Source organism: Arachis hypogaea, chromosome 12 (assembly GCF_003086295.3).
Source record: "Arachis hypogaea cultivar Tifrunner chromosome 12, arahy.Tifrunner.gnm2.J5K5, whole genome shotgun sequence".
Taxonomy (NCBI): Eukaryota; Viridiplantae; Streptophyta; class Magnoliopsida; order Fabales; family Fabaceae; genus Arachis; species Arachis hypogaea.
The window spans coordinates 109,063,809-109,090,197 of NC_092047.1; the positions used below are offsets into that span (position 1 = coordinate 109,063,809).

The 26,389-nt window shown below is 29.0% G+C and overlaps 2 protein-coding genes across 2 annotated transcripts; both read left to right on the forward strand.

Moving 5' to 3' along the window:
- Positions 1-5,274: 5,274 nt before the first annotated feature.
- Positions 5,275-8,653, forward strand: LOC112730507 (putative expansin-B2). The gene is made up of 4 exons (XM_025780588.1): positions 5,275-5,446; positions 6,561-6,673; positions 7,244-7,425; positions 8,323-8,653. Exons 1-4 carry the CDS (start codon positions 5,275-5,277, stop codon positions 8,651-8,653), a joined length of 798 nt encoding a protein of 265 aa, XP_025636373.1.
- A 4,501-nt stretch (positions 8,654-13,154) lies between these two features.
- Positions 13,155-25,635, forward strand: LOC112730508 (putative expansin-B2). Its single transcript, XM_025780590.1, has 4 exons — positions 13,155-13,350; positions 23,536-23,648; positions 24,217-24,398; positions 25,305-25,635. Exons 1-4 carry the CDS (start codon positions 13,155-13,157, stop codon positions 25,633-25,635), a joined length of 822 nt encoding a protein of 273 aa, XP_025636375.1.
- The last annotated feature ends 754 nt before the right edge of the window (positions 25,636-26,389 follow it).

Here is a 26,389-nt window from a genome sequence, read left to right on the forward strand (position 1 = left end):
AACAATTGCAAAGAAAGGGTTAATCTGATGATGGAACGTTTTAAAGAAGATTTGGGAGATGATAGTGACGGAGATGCTGAAGAACAAATTAATTTAAATGATGATTAGTGACTGTTTCTTTACTCTGTTTGATATTGGCTCCATTAGGCTCAATCTGTTTTTTGTATGAGCATGACTTGATACTCCCTGCTCTAGGATAATCTCTAGGATATTGTCATATACTCTTGCTACTTTATCTTGAATATTTTGCTGTGTTGATCATGTTTTGTGCAGGTGCCCCCATGATGACAAAAGGGGGAGGAAATTTATGTGTTTCCAAAATTGAATTTGGAACGAAACAGGGGCTGGAGAAACAGGGGAACAGGGGATGAAATTTTCAAAATTGAAAATTCATGATCACCCTTGTTCAAAGAATGCATGTCGTTATTGCATTCACTATGGTTGTTGCTTGAACTGCATTTGGTTTATAATGATGGTTGATCTATTTTTGATGCCTGGCTGTTGATTCATCATTGATAAACTTGTTGTTTGAAAAACTTATTTTTGGCAGTTCCTTTAAATTGTGTAATACATTAAAACTGCCTTGTTTTGATCATGTGTACTTCAAATACTTTTCCATCATGTTGTTTTGCTCTGATATCTTTAACAGGAAAGGATTTGAAAAATATTTTGATATTTTTTGTATGAAATAGTTTGAGCAGTAAATCAGTTTATGATATCAAATGAGTTTTGATTATCAATTTAAACTGCTCATAAATCAAGCATTTAGCATCATAAAATATACTAAATAACATTGTTACTTGAAGCTTGATTTAAATGTTACAGGTTGAGTGCTTCCCTTGGTAACATAAGCATACATCAAGGGGGAGCTATGTGACATTTAGAAAGGGGGAGAAATTCAAAATCAAAGGGAGTATTTTTTACTCAATCTTTAAATTTCTTTCCATTTCAATTTTAATAATGTTTGTCATCAAGGGGGAGATTGATGAGTTTGGAAAACTCCTATTTAATTTTGATGATGAACAAACATTATTGAAATATTTAATTACAAAATTATTAATTTGATTTCAACTAACATATGTTAATTAATAATTTTGTGGTGCTGATTTTACCTTGGGCCGGAAAATATAAATGTTGCTAGCCCAAATTAAAAACCAGCCTTGCTGCATGTGTTATATTTAATGGCTGAATTTTTATTGATGGGCCAAGCTCAATGTTAGCCCATGATTAATTTTTGATGAGAGCCTTCTATGCTTGATCCGAAACAAATCTCATCAAGAAAGCAAATGTTAACCATTTGGGCCAGATTAAATCCTAATGCTACCAAGCCCAACATTATTTTGATAAAAGTTTCCAAGCTTGGTCCGAAACCAAGGTTAAATGAAAGCTAAATGGTTTCATGCTTTTCAACGGATTCCATCTCTTTGTTAAGAATGGATTTCAAATTTTAATATGTTAGCATTGGAAACATGAGAGAGAACTTGACTTTGATTTGATGGGAATCATTATGATTAATGCTATACGCTACTCAAAGCAAGGGAAGTAAAAAGCAATCTATCAACTTGTTTTATTTTCATTTAATTGCTTTTACTTTAACTTCACATTCTCTCTCATCTCTTTCTTCTTCTTTCTTCGGTCTTTGTCCAGGAAATAATGGAAGAAATGTTCTTCAACCAACAGAAGGAAGAAGATGCATGCATCAAGACCATCAAGTTAATGATGGCAAGAAAAAATACTAAAATAAAAATGAGCTGTGGCTGAGATTTTCACCATATTTGGTTAGATTTGGTGAGGTATCTTGAGCCTCTCATACTCAAAAATGGACATTGAAGATTCGGCCAGCATGGAGGAGATTCTTGAAGCATGGCTTGTCTTTGATTCTGTTCAACCACCACAGGGAGTAGCTAGAGTGGCGAAGTGATGGTTGAAGGCAGAGATTGAAGCAGATGAAGTCATCATCATCATGAAGCATCAAGGGCCAGAAATCCATCTTGGAGAGCAAGCCAAGGATGGAGAGCTCGGATTGATGAAGGTGATGATCAAGAAAGGTCCAGAGGTAATTGCATGTTGAGTTTTGCATGGTTATCTCTTCTCTCTCTATGTGGCCGAACCGGTTCTGTTTGTTGAAGGAGGAAGAAGTTGGTTTGGCTTTGGCTTCAATAAGTGGAGGCTCCCCTCTTCTATAATAAGGGTGGACAGCCACTGTTTGAGGCAAGGAGAAAATTGAGAGTGCAAGGCACAGTGTTCTCAGAGCTACCTGAGCTAACAGTTTTCTCTTCTCCTTCAATGTGTTCTGTTTTGTATTTTTTTTGTTTAATTTTGTCATGTCTTGAGTCTCATGGTAAAAGGCAAACAGTGAGGTTTGTAATGAAAAAACCATAGAGCGGAAAAAGGCAGAGAGTGCAAAATTATAAAGAAAAAGCCATAGATGTCTTAGAGTTCCTTTGTTCATCTATGTTGTGTTTCATGATTCTGTGGGAATCCCCTTGTAAGTTGGGTTAGCACTTTACAAGTTGTAATCAGATTGATTATAGTGAAATTCCATCATGTTTGTGATGGAGACTGGATGTAGGCTGTACTGCACTTAGCAGCTGAACCAGGATATATTTGGGTGTAATCTTTCTTCTCTCCAACTCCATTTCTGTTTTCTACTGCATAGGAGCAAAAACTAAAATGTCTCGTGCCAAGTGACGAGACAAAACAAAAAGTCTCGTGGCAAGTGACGAGCAAAAACAAAAAGTCTCGTGTCCAGAGACGAGCTAAAACAGAAAAGTCTCCTCTGAGTTCAGCAAGTGTTAGCAACAAAAAAGGGGGCTAAGATTCAACCCCCCTTCTCTTAGCCACCGAAACCATCAAACTCAAAGAGTTCAATGAGAATACAAAACTCTAATATCGTACTAAAATTCATGATAATAATTCAAGAATAATAAAATTGATAACTAGATGCTCTAACAATATGTATGATACAAGGTACCATTTATTTATTGGTTATGAACAATTCAAAAAATAATTAAATACTAAATACTTTTCATTATTAATAAGAGTATCAATCAAAATTAATCTAATTAATATTTAAATAAATATGTTAATATTATCTAACAAATATTGCCAAGGAAAAATATGACACATGATATGAGAATAACTTAAATTTGTTCAAAAATATTAGACAGTCAAGCAATTTTTTTATTAAGTCCAATTATCGTGACTTTCTTCAATGTTTCCAAAGGGTACAAATAGTGGAAACAGATAAGATCAGGCTAGGCTTTATTTTTAATAGATTAGATTTATAAAGTAGTTAATTAGTTTGAATTTAGTTTGCAGTTTTTTGTAAAATTTGACTTGTTATTGAAATTGGTCTGTGGATTGAATTTTGTTAGAAAATCTGATAAACTTTTGAGACATTATTTGGGTCACTAAGTTTAGTGAGGTTAACAATTTTATTACGGCGATATAATTTAGCTTCACTAATTTTGGTGAGATTAACAATTTTATTATAATAAAAATAACCATAAGTTTACTTTGATTGACCCAAAGATATAAACTAAATTTCTTATTTTAAAGAGAGCCTAAAAAATAAACACAAACTTATGTTATATTCAAATTAACTTCACTTCATAAACAAAAAAAGTACATATATATTTATAGTAATAAAAAAGAAAAGACTATTTATGATTTAGACAATGTGAAATTAATATATAACAAAATTTATCATACTAAACTTATATTTTCTTATTACAATTAATTCATATACTTAACCTACAAATTTACTTACTCCTGTGTAATTTTTTTTAATAAAAATAAAAAATATTATTTTAAAATACTTTTTTTAATAAAAATTACTTATATATAATATATTAAATTAAATTTAATGTTTATAAAAATATTTAAACTTTTAAAATATTCTTATTTATATTTTAATAGATCTAATAAGCCATCAAGATTAATTTATTAATTTAAGTATAATTTATTGAGAATTTTAAATTTTTAAAAGTTAGACCTATTTTATAACAGATTAAATCAAGTTAAACACTGTAATTTTTTGATAAATCATTTGTCTCATTTTTATTCCTACGTACAAATAGTATTGTTTAACGGCAAATATGGCCAAATGATGGTTAAATCAATGTTATTAAACCAATGAAACAATTGTTTCAACCATATAATAATGAAAATATATATTAGCCAAAGAAACGATTCAAATATTATATACGGTTAAATCAATGTTATTATTTATAACAATAACAATAAATCCAATTGTTATCTGGTTAAATTGATCAATTTATATAACTCATTGGATCTTTTTTTTTTAAAACAAAAATCAAGAATATATTTATCTTTTTATCAAAAATTTAAACATAATTCGGTTTAGATTGTGTAAATCAATCAGATTAAAATGAGTCTAATAATTATAATGCAGACAATCGGATTTATTATTGTTACTATAATAAACTGATTTTATTATTCTAATTTATTAACCAATTTAATAAAGATATCCAATAATATCATGACACATGTAAATATTTAAAAAAAATTATTTTAAGTATTTTTATCGAAATAGTCTCCATGAAACAATTGTTTCAACTATATAATAACGGAACATTTGAAAAATTAACTATATAAATAATAATAATGTTGTTGTAACGTTGTTTCATATAACTTATCATTTATATGGCCGTTAAGTCAATGAAACAATTCAACATACAATGGTTGATAAATTGTTCCTTCAAATATAAATAAATTGACGTTATTCAACCTCGATTATATATTATTCAAAATTTTCATTCCCATGATTTAGTTCTTAATATGCAATGATTCTCTTCTTATAAAACTTCTTTATTCACATGTAACTTTCTTCTTTGGGAAGATAAGTATTTTTATTTATGGATAATTTTGTTATCCACTTTCATTCACATTAATGACTCTTTTAAAATTTCAATAATCTAATTAATAATCTCTTATCTTTATCCTTTTAAAAGGATTCTTATCAAGGGGAAAAAGGAAAAAAACTAAACGTTGCACCTTCTTAATATTTGAAATAAATATTTTTATTTTTTTTTCCTTGAATGATATCAGCATATTAGAATTAACATTATTAATATTAATTATTGACTACTGTGAGTGTTGATCATGGTCTAATATTAGGCTGTATGTGTTTGGAATAAAAAATATATGAAATTGAACTATTAAAAAGTATGTACTATAAATATTACTAGCTAGCAAGTAGTTTGAAACATGATACATTACTACAATTGCAAAATCTATCATCAATTCATCATGAAGGTTCACACATGTACTCTTGTAGTCCTTTGTTCTATGCTTTTAAGCACTAGTTGTTATTGCATCAACCCCAAATTTTTCAATCCTTCCAAAGTTGCAAATGATGAGAAACTATGGAACCAAACACAAGCTACATGGCATGGAACCCCTGATGGTGCTGGATCAGATAGTAAGTGTGCAAGTTAAATTAATCTTTATTATACATACTTTGTATATTTTATTAATTGGCATGCTAATATTGAAACTTTTCTTTGTAAGCACCAAGTATAAAAGCCTTTTTTCTAGAAACTAGTCAAACTACCATAGTTGATTTGAATAATTTTATTACCAATTGTTTTTGTCACGGAATTGTTTTTAAAATTTTACATTATTTTATAAAGACACGCAAACAAATTATATATATATATATATATATATATATATATATATATATATATATATATATATATATAATATTTTTTCGTAATAGCTTTATTCTTAAGTTTGAAACCTGGATAATGTAGAGATCTCTAGTCATATTTTGTGCTAAAATTATACTTTTTTGTTTGCTTTTAATTTAAAAGAATAGGACAGTAGGGATTAAATTTTAAATATTTTAGTTATAATAAGCACCCTAATAATATATCATATAATTTTTGAACACTACTTATTAAGGGTTCATCAGATTGACAGGTGATATATATATGATATATTAATATCTAAAAAATTAGAATTTAATAATATATACATTCATATTAAGAATGTATGTAATAAGATAATTAAGAATGATATTTTAATTGAATCAATTTTATGATGTACGGATACTGACAATACGTAGATGCAGGATACAACATAATTTGAAATAATATACGTACATATGAATTATAAAGTATTTTTTAGATAAATTATTAATAATATTTTGATATGCTATTAATATTAAAATATAATTTTTTAACTCTTTTTAATATATTTTTTAATTATATAAAATATTTAAAATAATTTTTTAATAAATAATACTATTTCTAAACTTATTTCAAGAATATATATTAAAAATTGGACCTATAGTATTTAAGTGTGTTTAAGTATATTCGAAAAAATATTTTGTATTTTTTATTAAGACATTTAGATACAAAAGACACTAATATTAAATATCATGTCAAAATATATCTGAACATATAAATTAAATACGACAATTTAGCGAAATATTCGTGCTTGAGATACTCAATCAAACTAATCTGTATATGTTAGAGATTAATTAATTAATTAATTAATTATTTTGATGATATTAAGGTAATTATGTGCAGATGGTGCATGTAATTACGGTAAAACTGTGGAGAGTCCTCCAATCTCTAAATTGACAGCGGCTGCTGGTAGTTCTATTTTTCGCAAAGGCTATGGATGTGGTTCTTGTTATGAGGTACATTTATTTGCTTTAATTTTCCATAAAAACTGCCCTGTTTTCTTTTATATTTTCATATATGTTTGAGGAATTTATTTTAATAAAAATATAATTACTAGAAAAAAAATTCAAAAGTATATTTTCTAAGTAAGCTACTATTTTTAGTTTTCAAAAAAAAATCAATGAACATAAAAATGTATTAAAAGACGAATTAATATTTTGAATAATATTAAATATATACAAATTTTATGTTATTTCACGCCTAACCACTAAACTTTTAAGCATTCAAATTGTTATCTTAAAAAAAAAAGAGAAAATATAAGAAAGAATAACTGTTTCTTAATCAATTTATTACTCACTACATGCTAAAGATTCATTTCTCTCTTACAAGTATTTTTAACTTCTAGAAATTAAACTACAAAGTACAAACACGTACTTTTTTTTAATTTATCAGTATAAATTAAATACTTTTCCAAAAAACAATTCCAAATCAAACCTAATTGATATGTATTTCTTTACTATTTTTCTTTTTATTTTCATTTAATGATGAAACATATGATAACAAATAAAGATGATTATGATATATAGGTGAAATGCACAGATAATGCAGCATGTTCAGGGAAGTCAGTGACGGTGGTGGTAAGTGATGAATGCCCATCGTGTTCAGGATACCATTTCAATCTCAGTGGCGTCGCTTTTGCTTCCATCGCAAATCCAGGTCAACAAGATACTCTTCGCAAACTTGGACAAGTCAACCTTCAATACAGAAGGTATAATGCTTTGCAAATAATTTTATTATTTTTAAACTAAATCTTTTATATATAGTAATCTAATAAGTTGGTCCTCTTAATTATTTATGTTTCGGAAAGATTATTAGTTCAAAAAAAAACTAAAACAAAAATTAATTTTAAATAGTTTTAACAGAATGACAAATTAGTCCATTTATATTAAAAAAACTAATGACTTTTTATTTTGTTTAGGATTAATTTGTTTAATATTCTAAAATTATTAGAGTTTTTTTTGTTAGAGACCAATTCATTTAAAGCATGAATTGTTAAAGATTATTTTGGGATATTTCTTTTTCTTTGTGTTAAAATAAAATTGAATTGATTTTCGATTCTTCTTGAATTTTAATTAACTTGCTTGTTTTTCAGATTCTATTAAAATTTGAAGAATTAGATAGAAATTCATTTAATTTTAAATTTTAATAAGCACTAATAAAATTAGAATGATCCATTTTAGTCATCACGATTTACAAACAAAATCTAATATATTTTAAATATATAATCATTCCAATAAATTCCAAAATAACACCATTAATTATATTAAAAGTTTAATAGCCAGCTGGTCACCAAATTAAAATATTAAAAATATAACTATTCATATATATCTGTTTTAAATTTTTTAAAAAAATAATTTTATAATATAGTATTAAAATTTTTATGACGTAAAGATCCAAAATGTTATATTTATTGAATTCAAAAAAATATATAAAATAAATAAAAACACAAATCCAAAAAAATTATTGCATCATGAGGAATATATCGCCAAAAGATTTAGACCAATATAATAAAAATAAAAAATACAACATTTCTATCATTGCATTTCAAACTATTTAGAATGATATATATATATTGTAGTATTAATTTTAATTTGGTGTGTTTTAGGGTTTCATGCTCATTTGGGAATTCTATAGCAGTGAGGATCGGTGAAAACTCTAGACCACCAACTTACATGGAAGCATCAATCGAATACGTAAATGGAGATGCAGACTACATTGATTTAAAAGTTCGTGATCAAAGTTTCCTTACTGTTTCTCGTTTGGGGGGTGCAACATGGAGTTTCTTTTTTGCTGGTTATAATTTGCAACCTCCAATGACTTTAACACTCACTCAACGTTATTCCAATGGCACCAAAGGAAAGACCATTCAACTTCCTAATATCATCCCAGTTGATTGGAAGATTGGTCAAGTTTATCAATCAAAGACAAATTTTTAGAAGATTCTTACTAGAAAAATTTACTATATTTTTATTTATAAATAATTGTCTTTTTTTTTTAAAAAAATATGAATTTGACATAAGTATAAGGGTAAGTAATTGTTAAATAAGACGATTAAATCTACTTTTATTATATGTGATGAAACCATCATGTTACGTGTAAAATTAGACATATATTTATTTTTACGATTCTCATAAATTCAATCAACTTTAATTCATAACACCGGTCAAAATTCAATTAAATTCATAATATTTTTAGCAAAATATATTAATTTATTTATACTATTATTATAGTAAATGAGTATAAATTTAATCTATCTTAATAACTTAAATTCTCTAGCTAAAATAAAAAGTTAAATCTAACTCAATGATAATACTAATTATTAACTAAAACACAAATTAAAAATAGAGACATATAATCGAGCACTTGGCATGCAAAAGTATCAAATAATAAGAAATAGTACAATCAAGTATTTCTTCAACATCAATTCACACAAATTAGTGTCAATGACCCAACCATTAGCAACACATTGCAGAAATTTAGCAAAAAATCAATCAATCAAGTCTAAAAAAATTCAAATTCAAATTCAAGAAACATAACAATATGTTGAACTAATTTTTATAAATTCTTTAATTAATTCTAAATTATTACCTAATTGAAGCAGCAAGCAACTTGAAAACAAAATTAAAGCAACAAAAAATAATTTTCAAGTTAAAGATTAAAAATAAATTAAATTAACAATAATAAAAATATATATATAATAAAAACTTCACTAAGCAACCTGAATAATCAACACAAATCGATCAATAATAATTAATACAAATCCTATTTTATAATAACAAGTAAATTTAGACCTTAATCCTATTTTAGAAGTTTAGAAGTATTATCTGAAATAAGCTTTATCAGGGGAAGGAAACGTCTGAATAGGAGCTTCTGACCTTCCTTCTCATGCCGGCAATGAGAAGAGGAGTAACAGGAGAAGAAGAAGAAGAACAAGAGAAGAAGCGGCGGCAGAAGCGTTTCGAACAGCAGTGACATCAAAACAGTGAGAGGGTGCCGTCGGAGGGGTTGCCAAAGAGGAAGGGGTTAACAGTAAAGGAGAGAGAGAGAGAGAGAGAGAGAGAGAGAGAGAGAGAGAGAGAGAGAGAGAGAGAGAGAGAGAGAGAGAGAGAGAGAGAGAGAGAGAGAGAGAGAGAGAGAGAGAGAGAGAGAGAGAGAGGGTTTGAATTTAGGGCACGATTATTGTCATATATGCCGGTAAATCCAACGGTAATGCGTTGCTAAAACGCAGCATTCCACTAAATGTGTTTACCGTTGGAATAATCCGACGGTAAATCCAACGTTAAATTTTGCACCTATCTTTCTCGTCTTCTCTCCAATTATTAAGAGCAAATTTATTGTCGAAAATAAAAATCCGTCGGTAAAGCCGCTGCTAAATCTGACGGTAAATCCGATTATATTTAGCGTCTTTCTTGTTGTGTTTTATCTTATCAACATAGCTACGAAATTTTTGTCAAAAAGTATTGAAATTATTGATATAGTATAAAAATTTTTGCACATAACACAAAAATTTATTAATATAGCACAGAGTAATTTTTGTCCTATCCGTGGCCATCTAACCTGGTCGGCCAATCCGACAGGTTAATATGCGGGTCGAATAAGGTATGTGTTGATGCTCAACTCTACCCAACCATCCAAAATGTATTAGGAGTGAGTATTGAATTAAGAATATTTCATTCTTATAAAAAACTTTTAATTACTAAATCAAGATCTTTGGTTAAAAATTTAATATTTTTATTTATATAAAAATTAAATTTATTTAGTGATATATAAATAATTAAATATTAAAGTATAACTCCAAGATATCATCATATTATTGTTTTTTTTTTTAATGACTCGCAAATAAGGTCGGATAACCACGTGTTGACTATTCCTAACCATAAGTTAAAACAAGAGGATTTATTTCGAATTAGAATTTATGGAGTTTAAGGCTAAATGATAACATTCTATATTAAGATTCTTTAGCATGGATAAGTAGGAGTGGTTTTTGTTTTGAGAATATAAACTTAAAATATATTGTTCTAATATTATTTTATTTTTGTTTGGTTGAAACTTTGCTATTTTGCCTTTTTCCATGGTCAACCTCTTACTATACACATTTTATGTTCAAATAAAAAATTTAATTAATTAAAAATTTTATGATGTATATATTCTATTGAAATTCAAAATAGTTTGGCATATGTAACACCAAAACTACTAAAATAACGATATATATCGTTGAAAGATTTTTCTGTTTTCAATTTCTAAATAGATGCAAAATTTTATGCTAAAATAAAAGGATGATGATTGTTTGTGATCAATTAGTCCATCTCATTATTAATGTAATTAGGTGGCAGTATATTATTGTTATAATTAAATAACATGAAAATAGTATGACTTTATTCTCAAATCTTTCTCAATTCAATTATATTCTTAAATTGTTGATCGAATTAATGAAGGATTAATAGTCTATAAATTCACATAATTTTGATGTTTTTAATGATAAAATAAATTTTTAAATACATAAAATCCTGTATTTTTATAAGTTTTTTTCCTTTCATCATGAACAAGTAAATCAATTTTTAATTACTCAATATTAATCTATTTTTTATTATAAAAATAGTTTTTTAATTCTTATTTTTTAAAAAATTTAAAATTAGGATTTAGAATAATATAGGATTTAAGATTTAAGATAAAAGAATAATTTTTAAAAAATTAGTTGATATTAGCTAAAAAATAATTGTATTTTTTTAACTACTATTATAGGTGTTAAGTCCAAATTAGCATGACTTTTCTAATGAAAAATAAATCAGAAACATTTTCTCTTGGAAAAACTTTTGAAACTTTTGATAGCATTAGAACAAAAAATGCAGCAGTGTTATTGGGTCTTCAGTTTTCTTTTCCCAGAAACTTGCATAATGCACCAGACATCTTCGACAAAATAGAATTGTTGAGAGAAAGCAGTAACATATCTATGTCCTCACAACAAGTGCCACAATTATTCACTCTAATATAACAAGATGCTTCTCACACCACCTTACCAAAATTTTTAAATCTTGTCTAGTTTATCTTGCTACAAATAGAAAGGAATTGGATCCAAGATCCAAGAGATTTGCCTTCTTAGGATTCAGGGAGGATACCAAGGATTAAATCCTCGTTGATATTGAAAGCGGAGAAATTTTAATTTATCTCAAGAGTGTAGAATTTTATGAACATCAAATTAAGAAAGTCAACTAATTAAATAAAGAGGAGAAAACCTTCTCATCTCAAGAATTTTCAATGTTTATTAGCTACCATCACTAACACATCTTGTATTTCGAATGAGAGATATATCCCTTATCAAATATAGATAATGACTAAGATATATTAAAATTAGTTATTAGTTACTTATTATTCTAACAAAAATATTATTAGTATATCAAAATTAACTACTAAAATCAGTCATTATATATTTATGTATATCAAATCGATATATAATTTAAGTATTTAACTAATTTTTAGTGTGTATTTATATTTTATATTTTTATATATAAAATATACGAATAGTAGTTTGGTTGGCAAAACTAATATAAATTAGACCTCTTACTTCTAAAAGAGCCTAAAAAATAAACACAAAACATATATCATATTTAAATCAACTTTATATATATATATATATATATATATTGATGAATTTGAAAAACTCCAAATTAAATTGATGATAATCAAACATTATTAATATAATTAATTACAAAATTATTAATTTAAATTTTAATTCATATTTGCTAATTAATAATTTTGTTGCTTGCATATTTTGTTTTGGGCTGAAAGAAAAATTAACAAGTCCAATGTGAAGTTAAAATTCAGCTTTGGTACAAAAATGTTTTTAATTATTATGGCTGAATCAATGCTTGGTTAGATGGGCCATATTTTGTTGAACAAGCCTAAATTAATATTTGCTACTAGACCAACAAGGTTTGGTCCGAATTAAAAAGAAAGGGGGAAGAAGCTTTGCATGTTTAGTTCAGTTACCCATTCACTTGGGTTATGGAATTCAAATTTTGATTTACTTGGATTTAATGCAAGCATTGGAAACATGAAAGAGAAAGTGAAATTGATTTGATTGGCATCATTACTATCACCGCTACCAAGCCAAAGGGAAGTGGAAAACTTAATTCATTTCATTCTATCTCTTAGTTCCATTGAAAACATTTCAATTTACTCTTTCTTCTCTCTCAAGTTTCGGTCACTTCTTTGTCATAAAGAAAGATGAAGAAGCAAGCCATCAGAGGTAGTAGTAGAGAAGCTAGTTACAAGCAAGAAGCCATCGTGATGATGGCATCAAGAAAAAGAAGATCAACAGTATAGTGTGGCTGAGATCTTTGCCACTTATGGTAAGAAGTGGTGAGGAAGCCTCAAGCTCTCCATACCCGAAAATGGAAAAAATCCAATTCGGTCAGAGGAAGAAGATCCCTTGGAAGCATGGCTCGTCTCTACTTTTGCTCAACCACTACAGGAGGTAGCTACTGTAGCTACGTGGAGGATGAGGCAGAAGATAAGAGCAGGAGGAGCTGTCAAGTAATCAAGGACTCATCAAGGGTTAGGAATCCTTCTTGGGGAGCAAGTCAAGATGGAAGGCCCAGATTGATGAAGTTTGGTGAGAAGGGAAGACCCAGAGGTAATTGCATGTTGGTTTAAGCATTCAGTTTCCTCTCCTCTCTCTCTCTGGCCGAACCAGTTTTTGCATGAAGAAGAAGAAGTTGGCTCGGTTCAATAGTATCAACCTTGGAGGCTTTTCCTTCTATAAATAAGGGAGAACAGCCAGGGCTTGAAGCAAGGAGAAAAGAGTGAAAGTACAGAGTTCTCATAGCTACCCAAGCTAACAGAAGTTCTTCTCCTTCAATGTGTTTCTTTTTGTATTTTTCTGTTTAGTTTTGTCTGTCTTGAGTCTCATGAAAAAAAAAACAGTGAGGTTTGTATGAAAAAGCCATAGAGCAGAAAAAGGCAGAGTATACAAAATTAAAAGAAAAGCCATAGATGTCCTAGAGGTCCTTTGTACATCTGTGTTGTGTTTCATGATTCTGTGAAAATTCCCTTGCAAGTTGGGTTAGCACTTAGCAGTTGAAAGCTTGGTAGGTGACCAAGTCAAGTTCAGGATTGGGGTTAGATTCTGGACTTGTCTCAGATAGGAATGGTAGTTCCTAGGGAGAATTGGTGTATGTAATCATGAAGATTATAGTGAAATTTCATCATTGTTGTGATGGAGACTGGATGTAGGCTGCACTGCACTTAGCAGCTGAACCGGGATACTTTTGGGTGTGATTTTCTCTCTCTACTCTACTCAAATTCTGATTCCGTTCGAAGGAGACAAAATTGAAAAATATCTCCTCATTGGTTACGAGACAAAAAGAAAAAGTCTCTCGACCAGTGACGAGACAAAAAACAGAAATATCTCCTGAAGCGTTTTAAAAGGACAACAAGTTTTACTCAAAAAAAGGGAGCTAAGATTCAACCCCCTTCTCTTAGCCATTAATAACCATCATATTTCTATAAAATATTTATAGTAGTGAAAAAGGAAACGTCTTTATGATGGGATAATATAAGACTAATACATAATATAAAGTTTACTATCATAAGCAATATGAGATTTATATTTTCTTATTACAATTAACTTATATACTTAACTTTCATAAAAAAAACAAAACTTATATACTTAACTTATAAATCTACTAGCTCCCACATCATTTTTTTATATAAAAAGAAAAAATATTCGTGCACTGACATGTGTAAAACATTTACATAGTTAGAATGAAAGAATCATTAGAGTTCTTGATAAATAGAGTTGTGTCAGTGGTGCCTCTTTGAAAACCATTTTTCAAAAGAAAAGAGCTAAGTCTCTCATACCAAGCTCTAGGAGCTTGTCTTAAACCATAGAGAGCTTTAGATAATTTGAAAACATGATCAAAATGCTCTTTATTTTCAAAACCAGGAGGCTGCTCCACATACACCTCTCTATCTATCACACCATTCAAAAATGCACATTTCACATCCATTTGATATAATTTAAAACCACAAAATGCGGCATAAGCTAAGAGAAGTCTTATGGCTTCCATTCGGGCAACAGGGGCAAATGATTCATCAAAGTCTATTCCTTCTTCTTGGTCATATCCTTGTGCCACTAGCCTTGCCTTGTTTCTTGCAATGCTACCATCTTCTCCCAACTTGTTCCGAAATATCCACTTGGTGCCGGTCACTTTCTTTCCACTTGGCCTTGGAACCAAAGTCCATACTTGGTTCTTTTCAAACTCAAGAAGCTCATCCTCCATAGCTTTAACCCAAGAAGGGTCACTGAGTGCTTCCTTGACGTTTTGAGGCTCTATTTGTGAAAGAAGGGCAATGTTTGATCCTTCATTTGCTTTTCTAGTGGAAGACCTTGTTTGCACTCCATGAGATACGTCCCCAATGACAAATTTCTCAGGATAATTCTTCAAGAATCTCCATTCACGAGGTCTGGTGGACCTGGAGGCAGATTCAGTCACCAAGGGATTCTAAACGCTGCTTGCTTGCAGAATTCCTTCAGATTCATGAGACAAAATGGAATTGTCTCTTGAATTCTCAGCATTAGCAGTTTCTGGTGCAGCTTGTCCAGAATTCTCTTTTTCATGATTTTGAGCAGCTTCATCTTCCTTTTGAGCTTGATTTCCTGCATCACAATCTTCCAAAATACTTTGTACCAAGTTAGTATCACAAAATGTAACATGTATGGACTCCTCAATAATCCTAGCATCTTGATGATAAACCCTATATACTTTACTAGTTGTGGAATATCCTACAAACAAACACTCATAAGCCTTTGGATCAAACTTACCCAAATTTTCTTTGTTGTTCAATACAAAACATTTGCATCCAAAGATGTGTAAGTAATCTAAGTTTGGTGGGTAGCCTTTCCAAAGTTCATAAGGGGTTTTCCTTAAAAATTTCTTTATGATTGTTCTATTCAAAATGTGGCAAGCCATGTTAACCGCTTCAGCCCAAAGGAATTTTAGAACATTACTCTCACAAAGCATAGCTCTTGTCATCTCTTGTATGCTTCTATTTCTTCTTTCCACAACACCATTTTGTTGTGGTGTTCTTGGACAAGAGAAGTTGTGAGATATTCCAAATTCCTCACAAAATGATTCAAATAAATTATTTTCAAATTCAGTTCCATGATCGCTTCTTATAGAAGAGATTTTCAAATCCTTTTCATTTTGAATTTTCTTGCAAAAAGGTTCAAAGGCCGAAAAGGCTTCATTTTTGTGTGCAAGAAATAAAACCCAACCAAACCTAGTGTAGTCATCCACAATTACTAAACCATAATGTTTACCACCTAGGCTTTGAGTTCTTATTGGACCAAATAAATCAATGTGTAGCAACTCAAGTGGTCTTTTAGTAGAGATGTCTTCCTTTGGTTTAAAAGAACTTTTTGTTTGTTTTCCCATTTGGCAAGCATCACAAGTGATATCTTTGTCAAACTTTATCAAAGGAAGACCTCTTACTAATTCTTTCTTTACAAGTTTGTTTATTTGAAACATACTTGCATGGCCCAATCTCTTGTGCCATAACCACTTTTCAGATTCTTTAGAGTGAAGACAAGCTACATTTTGATCTTTTAGTTCATCAAGAGTAAGTCCATATATATTATTGAAACGCTTGGCAACAAACATCACTTCATTTGTCTTTTCATTAACAACACAACATTCAAGCCTTTTGAAAACAACTAAATATCCTAAATCACACAGCTGACTTATACTCAAAAGATTATGCTTTAAACCACATACCAAAAGTACATCATCAATGAAAGTAGATTGCTCATTACCTACTTTTCCAACAGCAATGATTTTACCTTTATCATCATCTCCAAAGGTCACAAAACCTCCATCATACTTATTTAGTTTGATGAAGTAGGTTGACCTCCCATTCATGTGCCTTGAACATCCACTATCCATGTACCACATGTCCTTTTTGTTCTTGGATGCTAGGCAAATCTGCATGATGAGTTTCAAGTAGCCTTAGGTATCCAAATTAATTTGGATCCTTTGAAGTTAATCCATCTTGGTTGCCCAAGTGCATTGAAATCACAAACAACATTGTAGACTTTGTTTCCTACAACTCTCTTTTCAATGAAGCATTGTGCATATGAGTGACCAAATTTCTTGCAATTAACACAATAATTTTCTGGTGTGTGTTGCTGAAACTGATGTGAGTTATATTGCTTGAAATGATTAAAGTTTTGAAATTTTCTGTTTTTTGGAGGAGATGCATTTCTTTTGACAAACTGATTTTTATTAAATTTATTCCTCTTTGCAAAAGCATTTTCACCAGAATTTTTTTGAACATTTTTACCTTTCGAAAATGAGGTTTTGTTGTAAAAAGGTGGTTTCTTGAAAGCAGCCTCATTTTTCAAAATGTAACCCAAACCTGGCCGGTTTGAACTCGGACCAGTTCTTGGTGAAGGCTCAGCTTCATTTGTGTATTCTTCATCAGATTTTTCTTCACATGTTGAAACATATCCGATACCTGATTTGTTTGGTATGGATTTGGTATTTGATGAAGAGGCCACAAATTTTATAGAGGAAGTGGTAGAAACTACATCTTCCTTGGCTATGTAGCCTAAACCAGATTTTTCAAACAGTGGCCTTTGACTTGCAAGTAATTTATCCAAGTTGCTAGAACCTTGAGCAAATTTTGCTAAGTCACCATTCAGCCTTTTGATCATATCATTTAATCTTTCATTTTTAGCAATTAACTCATGAGAAGGATCCACAATGTGCTTTCCTTTTAATTTTTCAAGTTCAGATTTTAGAAATCTGTTTTCTTCAATAATGTCCAAGGCACATTCAGTTTCCTTCACTTTTTCTTTTAAAAAATCATTTTCAGCTCTTAACACATCTCTTTCAGATCTGCATTCATTGTATTTGTCAAGCAGTTTTGATGTGTTTAAAGTGAGATCATCAATAATAGCATGTAAGTCCTCAATGGTCAAATCATAATAGTTTACCTCATCAAGATTGTTGTTTCCAGCCATGAAGCAGTCTTTGTCATCTCCTTCAGATTCTTCTTCTTCATTTGAGTCATTTTCAAGATCCTTCCAAGCTGCCATGAGTACTCTCTTTCTTTCCTTCTTGCCTTTGTCCTCCTTCTTGAGCTTTGGACAGTTTAGCTTGAAATGTCCAGCCTCCTTGCAGTGATGGCACGTCACTTTGCTCAAGTCGATTTTGTGCTCCTTTGAACTTGAACCCTTGTATTTGCCCATGTTCTTCATCATCCTTCTAAATCTCCTAGCAAAAAACAAAAGTTCGTCATCTGAAATACCATCACTAGACTCACTCTCTTTCGGTTCTATTTGTGACTTGAGGGCTATTCCCTTTTTCTTTGAGTCTGTGTTTGTGTGTGTGGCTTCATAGGCAAGGAGTTTTCCTCTCAGCTCATCATAGGTTATGGGACTTATGTTCTCGGTTAGGACAGTGACAGTATTTTTCCATTCTTTTGTGAGGCTTCTAAGGAGTTTTCTCACCAAGGTTTGTTCTGTATAGTTTGTACCCATAGCATCAAGGTTGTTGATTATGATTGAGAATCTCTCAAACGCTTTATCAATGCTTTCTCCATCCTTCATGCTAAACATCTCATACTCTTTTCGCAACATATCAATCCTCATTTTTTTTACTTGTTTGGTGCCTTCGTGTGTAACCTTGAGTTTTTCCCAGATTTCTTTAGCTGTCTTGCATCTAGACACCTTCCGGTACTCTTCAAAGCTGATAGCACAATGAAGAAGGTTGATTGCTTTAGCATTCAGCTCTATCTTCTTCTTGTCATCTTCATTCCATTCAGCTTCTTCTTTTGGAGTCACCACTCCATCAGCACTTATTTTTGTTGGGATCTTGGGACCGCTCACAACAATCTTTCATATGTTGTAGTCAATGGATTGGATGAAAATCCTTATCCTTTCTTTCCAGTAGGAGTAGTTCTTCCCGTTGAAGAAAGGTGGTCGGTTGTTTGACTGGCCTTCAGTGAGGGTGTAGGCAACTGTGGTTGTGCCCAAGTTGTTCGCCATTGGATCTTTGCTCCAAGCGGTTAAGCTTGATTCTTGAGACCTTAGTTCCTGATACCAATTGAAGGTTGTAGTAGGCTTAGAGAAGGGGGGTTGAATCTATGCCTTCCTTTTAAGTTGCTGTTATGACCCTTTTAAACAAACTTTCAATTCTGATTCTGTTTGTACTCAGCAGCAGAAATTTATGAGACAATTTATTTTTGTCTCATGAATATCAGAAAACAGAACACAGCAGAGAAGAGAAAAGCTAACACCAGCATGTATCCTGGTTCGGTTGCCTTGTGCTATGCAACCTACGTCCAGTCTCCTCCACAACAATGGAAGAATTTCACTATAGTTAACAGTATTACATACACCAATTCCACAGGATTGACCAAATCCTTTCACACTCAAGTTCTAACCTAACTTGACATTGGCTATGCTAATACCTAACTATTCCTCTTAGTGCTAACCCAACTAAGAAAGGGATACCTCACAGGTACAAGATACAAGACATAAACCTACCTAAAGAAATCTGAAAATATTTCTAGGCTTTTCTCTCAAGTGTTTCACTCAGCCTTTTTCCACTCATGGCTTTTACTTGAGCTTTCTCACAATACCTTTTCTCACAAGAAATTACAGAAAGATAAACATAGAAAAGTACATTACAATCAGTAAAACATGAAGGAGATTGACTTCATCAGCAGCCTCTTTGCTATGTGCAAAACCAGATTCGCAAACCTCAAATGCAGTTCTTCAGTATTGGCCGAATGCTTCTTTAAAAGAAAGCATTATCCAAGTAGAGAAACTTCTTAACAGAACACTGTTCTCACACTCTGGTTTTCTCTCCTTGCTTTCTGAATGAACAGCAAGCTTCATTTATCTCCTTGCATGTTGCTGGGTTCTTCTTCCAAGGTCAACACCTTGAGCCTTGAGCTTCACCAACCCACAGATTCACTTTTTCACATTAAACCTTAGAGTAGAAACTTTGCTTCTGACTCCTTCATCTTGACCGAAAGCCACAAAGCAGTAACCATAGAAATCTTCTCATGGTCAACTTGATCTTAGCCATTGAGAAACTACTTGGTCCCCAAGTATCACTTGTGACCGTAGATGTGAAGCAGAATAGGGCAGAGAACAACTTTTCCTTGAATGCCATTTTCAGATATAGCAGAGAGTTGGGAAGAAGAGAAGAAGATCTGATGCATGCAAGATGTGATGGATTACCTTTAACTTAAGCTTGATTTGGTTTGGATTTTCTGTTTTAGCTTCTGTGCTTCATGCTTAAACTTTCTCTCTTTTGCTTCTTTGGTTACTAGCTTAGGGAAGAAGCTTTTTCTCTCTTTCTCTTTCTTACTTTTCTGAAACTTTGATTTGACTTGATTAGAGAGTAGAGGAACGTTGCTTCTGGTAAGGCAAGATGGAGGGAATTGAAAATCAATTCGGGCTTGGATCGGGTTCTTCTTAAGTTCAGCCCGTTGGTGCCTTGCCTTGCTTCTTGGAAGACTTTTGCTTGAGATGAAAGACTTGGACTTGTCTTTCTTACCATTTAGCCCATTAGCATATATCTTTTGTTTGATGTTGGGCTGCTGCAACACTTGTTTTTAGCCTGCATCACTTATAAAAAATAATCAAAACTAATTGGGTGATTAGTCCACTAATCAAATGTTTGTCATCATCAATATTATTAATTAATTTCTTAACTCAAAAAATTAAATTTATTTAATATTTACAAGAATATTTAAAATTTTAAAATATTAAAAATATTTTTATTTATTTATATTTTAACATATCTAATAAATCATCATCAAGCTTAATTTATGAATCTGAGCTTAGTTTGTTGATAAATTTAAATTTTTTAATTTTAAATTTATTTTACAATAGACTAAATACAAGTTAGATACTTAGGCTGTAAAGATGTATTTGGTTTAGCGTTTGGAGCATCAAAAAATGTAAGTTTATTAGTTTTTTTTAAAGCTTCACTTTTTTTTTTGGCTATTTGTTTTTCTTCAGTTTTTTTTCTTCTTCTAAACGCAAACGTAATTCTACCCTCCAACCCAAGTTTACCCAAAACTAAAAATTCTAGATTTTGCTTTTTTTTTAGAGGTTAGATTGAAATTTATTTTCTATCTATTAATTTTGTCTTTTATTATTCATATGATTAATTTTATTATTTTTTTATAATAATTTTTCTCTAATGATCTTTTATATATATTATTATTTTTTATAGAATTTTTATTATTTTTTATTTATATGAATTTTTTATGTTATTTTTTTGTATAGAATATTTTTTTCTTTGTATTATGATTATATTAATTTTATTAAAATATTAAAGAATACTGAAAATAATAAAGAATAAAATATTAAAATTTATTTAAATATTTAAAATAAAATTATAAGATAATATAAAATAATTATTTAAATTTATATCTTTTTTAAAAAATTTTATCTATAAGTAATTTTAAATAATATAATCGAAATAACATTTAATCTCTAATAGATCATCTGTCTCATTTTTATCTTTACGTACAAATAATACTGTTTAACGGCGAATATCGCAAAATGATGGTTAACCAATGTTATTAAACCAATAAAACAATTGTTTCGACCATATAATAATGAAAATATTAACCAAAGAAATGATTAAAATATTATACGGTTAAATCCATGTTACTAAACCAATGAAACAATTGTTTCAACCATATAATAACGGCACAATTCAAATATTAACTATATAATAATGTTGTTTGTAACGTTGTTTTATTTAAATGGTCATTTATATGGCTGTTAAGTCAATGAAATAATTCAATAATGATACCGTTCCTTCAAATATTAATAAATTGACGTTGTTAAGCCTCATTTATATATTATTCAAAATTTTCATTCCCATGATTTAGTTTTTAATAGGCAATGATTCTTTTCTTATAAAACTTGTTTATTTATATGTAATTTTCTTCTTTGGGAAGATAAGCATTTTTATTTATGGATAATTTTGTTATCCACATTCATTCATATTAATGACTCCGTCCTTTAGCATTTTGATAATCTAATGAATATTCTCTTATCTTTATTATTTTAAAAAGATTTTTAAGGGAAAAAAAAAGGGAAAAAAAAAACTAAACGTTGCAGCTTCTTAATATTTGAAGTAGGAGTCCCACTAGAGAGTTAATGACTTATTTGTACAATGTATACAATGAGCTATATGAGTTGAGAGTCAATGACTTATTCAGTTATTTGTACAATGTATACAATGAATTATATGAGTTACAAAATGAACATCACCCATAATATTTAGAATAACCATCTGTTTACTGGGATAATAAACAAAATTAAATGATATCAACAAAATTAGAATTAACATTATTAATATTAATTATTGACTACTGTGAATGTTGATTATGGTCTAACGTTAGGTTGTATGTGTTTGAAATAAAAAATATATGAAATTGAACTATTAAAAAGTATGTACTATAAATATTACTAGCTAGCAAGTTTGAAACATAATACATCACTATAGTTGCAAAATCTATCATCAATTCATCATGAAGGTTCACACATGTACTCTTGTAGTCCTTTGTTCTATGCTTTTAAGCACTACTTGCTATTGCATCAACCCCAAATTTTTCAATCCTTCCAAAGTTGCAAATGATGAGAAACCATGGAACCAAACACAAGCTACATGGTATGGAGCCCCCGATGGTGCTGGATCAGATAGTGAGTGTGCAAGTTAAATTAATCTTTATTATATAGACTTTGTATATTTAATTAATTGACATGCTAATATTGAAAATTTTCTTTGTGTATGCACCAAGTGTGAAAGCCTTTATTTTATTTTATTTTATTTTTTTCATTTCCATACAAGTATACTGTGTCATATCAACAACCATAGTTGATTTTAATAATTGTATTACCAATTGCTCTTTTGTCACGGAATTATTTTTAAAAATTTAAATTTTTATAAATAGATGTAAATAAATTATATATAACATATATTTTTTTTTGTAATAGCTTTATTCTTAAGTTTGAAACCTGGGTAATGCAGAGATCTCTAGTCATGTTTTGTGCTAAAATTTTACTCATTTGTTTGCTTTTAATTTAAAAGAATAAGACAGTAAGGATTAAATTTTAAATATTTCAGTTATAAACATCCTAATAATATATCATATAATTATTACTTTTTCGAACACTGTACTACTTAAGAGTTCATCAGATTGACAGGTGATATATATATATTAATTTTAGATCTAAAATATTAGAATTTAATAATATATACATTCATATTAAGGATGCATGTAATAAGATAATTAAGAATAATATTACAATTGAGTCAATTTTATGATGTACACATAGATACAAGATACGACATAATTCGAAATAATACATGGGCATATAAATTTTAAATTTTATAAAGTATTTTTAAAAAAATTATTAATGATATTTTGATATATTATTAATTTAAAATATAATATTTTAACTCTTTTTAATATATTTTTTTATTATATAAAATATTTAAAATAATTTTTTTAATAAATAATACCATTTCTAAATTTATTTCAAAGATATATATTAATGATAAAAATTGTACACAGTATTTAAATATTCAAGTGTATTTAAAAAAATATTTTATATTTTTTATTAAGACACATATCAAATGTCGTGTCAAAATATATCAGAACATACATATACCACAACTCATTAAAATATTGGTGCTTGAAAAACTCAATCAAACTAATATGTATATGTTAGAAATTAATTAATTAATTAATTTCATGATATTAACGTAATTATGTGCAGGTGGTGCATGTAATTATGGTAAAACTGTAGAGAGTCCTCCGATCTCTAAATTAACCGTGGCGGCTGGTAATTTTATTTTTCGCAAGGGCTATGGATGTGGTTCTTGTTATGAGGTACATTTATTTGCTTTAATTTTTCATAAAAATTTCCCTGTTTTTTTTTATATTTTTGGAAATATGTTGAGGAATTTATTTTAATAAAAATATAATTACTAGAAAAAAAATTCAAAAATATCTTTTCTGAGTAAGCTACTATTTTTATTTTTTTTAAAAAAATATAAAAATGTATTAAAAGACGAATTAATATTTTGAATAATATTAAATATAAACAACTTTTATGTTATTTCACACCTAACCACTAAACTTTTATGTATTAAAATCATTATTTTGAAAAAAAAAAAGAGAAAGGATAGAGAGGAATAACTGTTGCTTAATCAATTTATTACTTATTATGTTAAAATTCATTTATCTTTTAAAAGAATTTTTAATTTTTAAAAACTACAATTACGTACAATTTTTTTTAATTTATCAGTATAAATACTTTTTCAAAAAATCATTTTAAATAGTCCATTATACATATTGTACAGATATTCCATTAGCTCCCTAGCAGAATTCTTTTTCTTTTTATTTTCATTTAATGATGGAAAATATGATAACAAATGAAGATGATTATGATATATAGGTGAAATGCACAGATAATGCAGCATGTTCAGGAAAGTCCGTGACGGTGGTGGTAAGTGATGAATGCTCATCGTGTTCAGGATACCATTTCAATCTCAGTGGCGCCGCTTTTGCTTCCATCGCAAATCCAGGTCAACAAGATACTCTTCGCAAACTTGGACAAGTCAACCTTCAATACAGAAGGTATATAATGCTTTGCAAATAATTTTATTATTTTCAAACTAAATCTTTTATATATAGTAATCCAATAAGTTGGTTCTCTTAATTATTTATGTTTCGGAAAAATTATTAGTTCCAAAAAAGAACTAAAACAAAAATTAATTTTAAATAGTTTTAACAAAATGACAATTAAATTAGTCCATTTATATTAAAAAAACTAATATGACTTTTTATTTTGTTTAGAATTAATTTGTTTAATATTCTAAAATTATTAGAGATATTTTTTTTTGTTAGAGATCAATTTATTTAAAGCATGAATTGTAAAAGATTATTTTGGAATATTTCTTTCCCTTTGTGTTAAAATAAAATTGAATTGATTTTCGATTCTCCTTGAATTTTAATTAACTGGCTTGTTTTTCAGATTCTATTAAAATTCGAAGAATTTGATAGGAATTCATTTAATTTTAAATTTTAATAAGCACTAATAAAATTAGAATGATCCATTTTAGTCATCACGATTTACAACAAAATCTAATATATTTTAAATATATAATCATTCCAATAAATCCCAAAATATAACCATTAATTAGGTTAAAGGTTTAATGGCTAGTTGGGCACCAAGTTAAAATATTAGAAATATAAATATTCACGTATCTTTTCATCTTAAATTTTTGAAAAAAAATAATTTTATAACATAATATCAGAATTTTTATAACTGAAAAATCTAAAATTTCATATTTGTTGAATCCAAAAAAATAAATAAAGACACAAATCCAAAAAAAAAAATTCTTGGATCATGAGGAATATATCATCAAAAGATTTAGATCAATATAATAAAAATAAAAATAAATATTTCTATTTTTGCATTTCAAACTATTTAAAAATAATATATATTCTAGTGTTAATTTTAATTTGTGTCGTGTGTTTCAGGGTTTCATGCTCATTTGGGAATTTTGTAGCAGTGAGGATCGGTGAAAACTCTAGACCACCAACTTACATGGAAGCATCAATCGAATATGTAAATGGAGATGCAGAATACATTGATTTAGAAGTTCGTGATCAAAGTTTTCTTACCGTTTCTCGTGTGGGGGGTGCAACATGGAGTTTCTTTTTCGCCGGTTATAATTTGCAACCTCCAATGACTTTAACGCTCACTCAACGTTATTCCAATGGCACCAAAGGAAATACCATTCAACTTCCTAATATCATCCCAATTGATTGGAAGATTGGTCAAGTTTATCAATCAAAGACAAATTTCTAGAAGACTCTTACTAGAAAAATTTACTATATTTCTATTTATAAATAGAGTAATGCTAGGTATGCTAGGTAGACAATTAATTAATGCTAAATAAGGTAAGTTCTAGTTGTTTTTGGCTGATTTTCTTTAGTTACCAAATATTTTTGTTATAAATAATTGTCTTCTTTTTTTTCAAATGAAAAACTATGAATTTGACATAAGTATAATGGTGAGTAATTGCCAAATAAGACTATTGAATCTACTTTTATTATATATGATGAAATAATCATGTTACATGTATACTAAAATTAGTAATTAAAATCAGCTATCATTATAAAATATATGTTGGAATATAAATATATATTAGAAATAAATTAAAATCACGCATGTATTTATATGTAAATATATTGATGACTGATTTTAGTGACTAATTTTAGTACACAAATTTTTTATAATCAACATATGAAAAAGTTTTGACATGCAATTTCTTTTCTTTGTAAGATATCTTTCATCGTATGTAATTTATAGAAAAAAAAAAATTATTAACTCCAAAAATTAAATTCATAATCTTCTAATTTTTGTGTAAAATATTTATATCTTGACTCAGATTAAATTTATTATTATTATATATATAATGAAAAACTCACAACAATTGTGAGTTAAATTTTAAAGTGGTTTTTGAGATTTACGAATTGCACCAATTTAATTCCTGACTTATCAATTATACTGTTTATATCTCCGACTTTGTTAAAAATGTACCATGTTGGTCCCTCTTCAT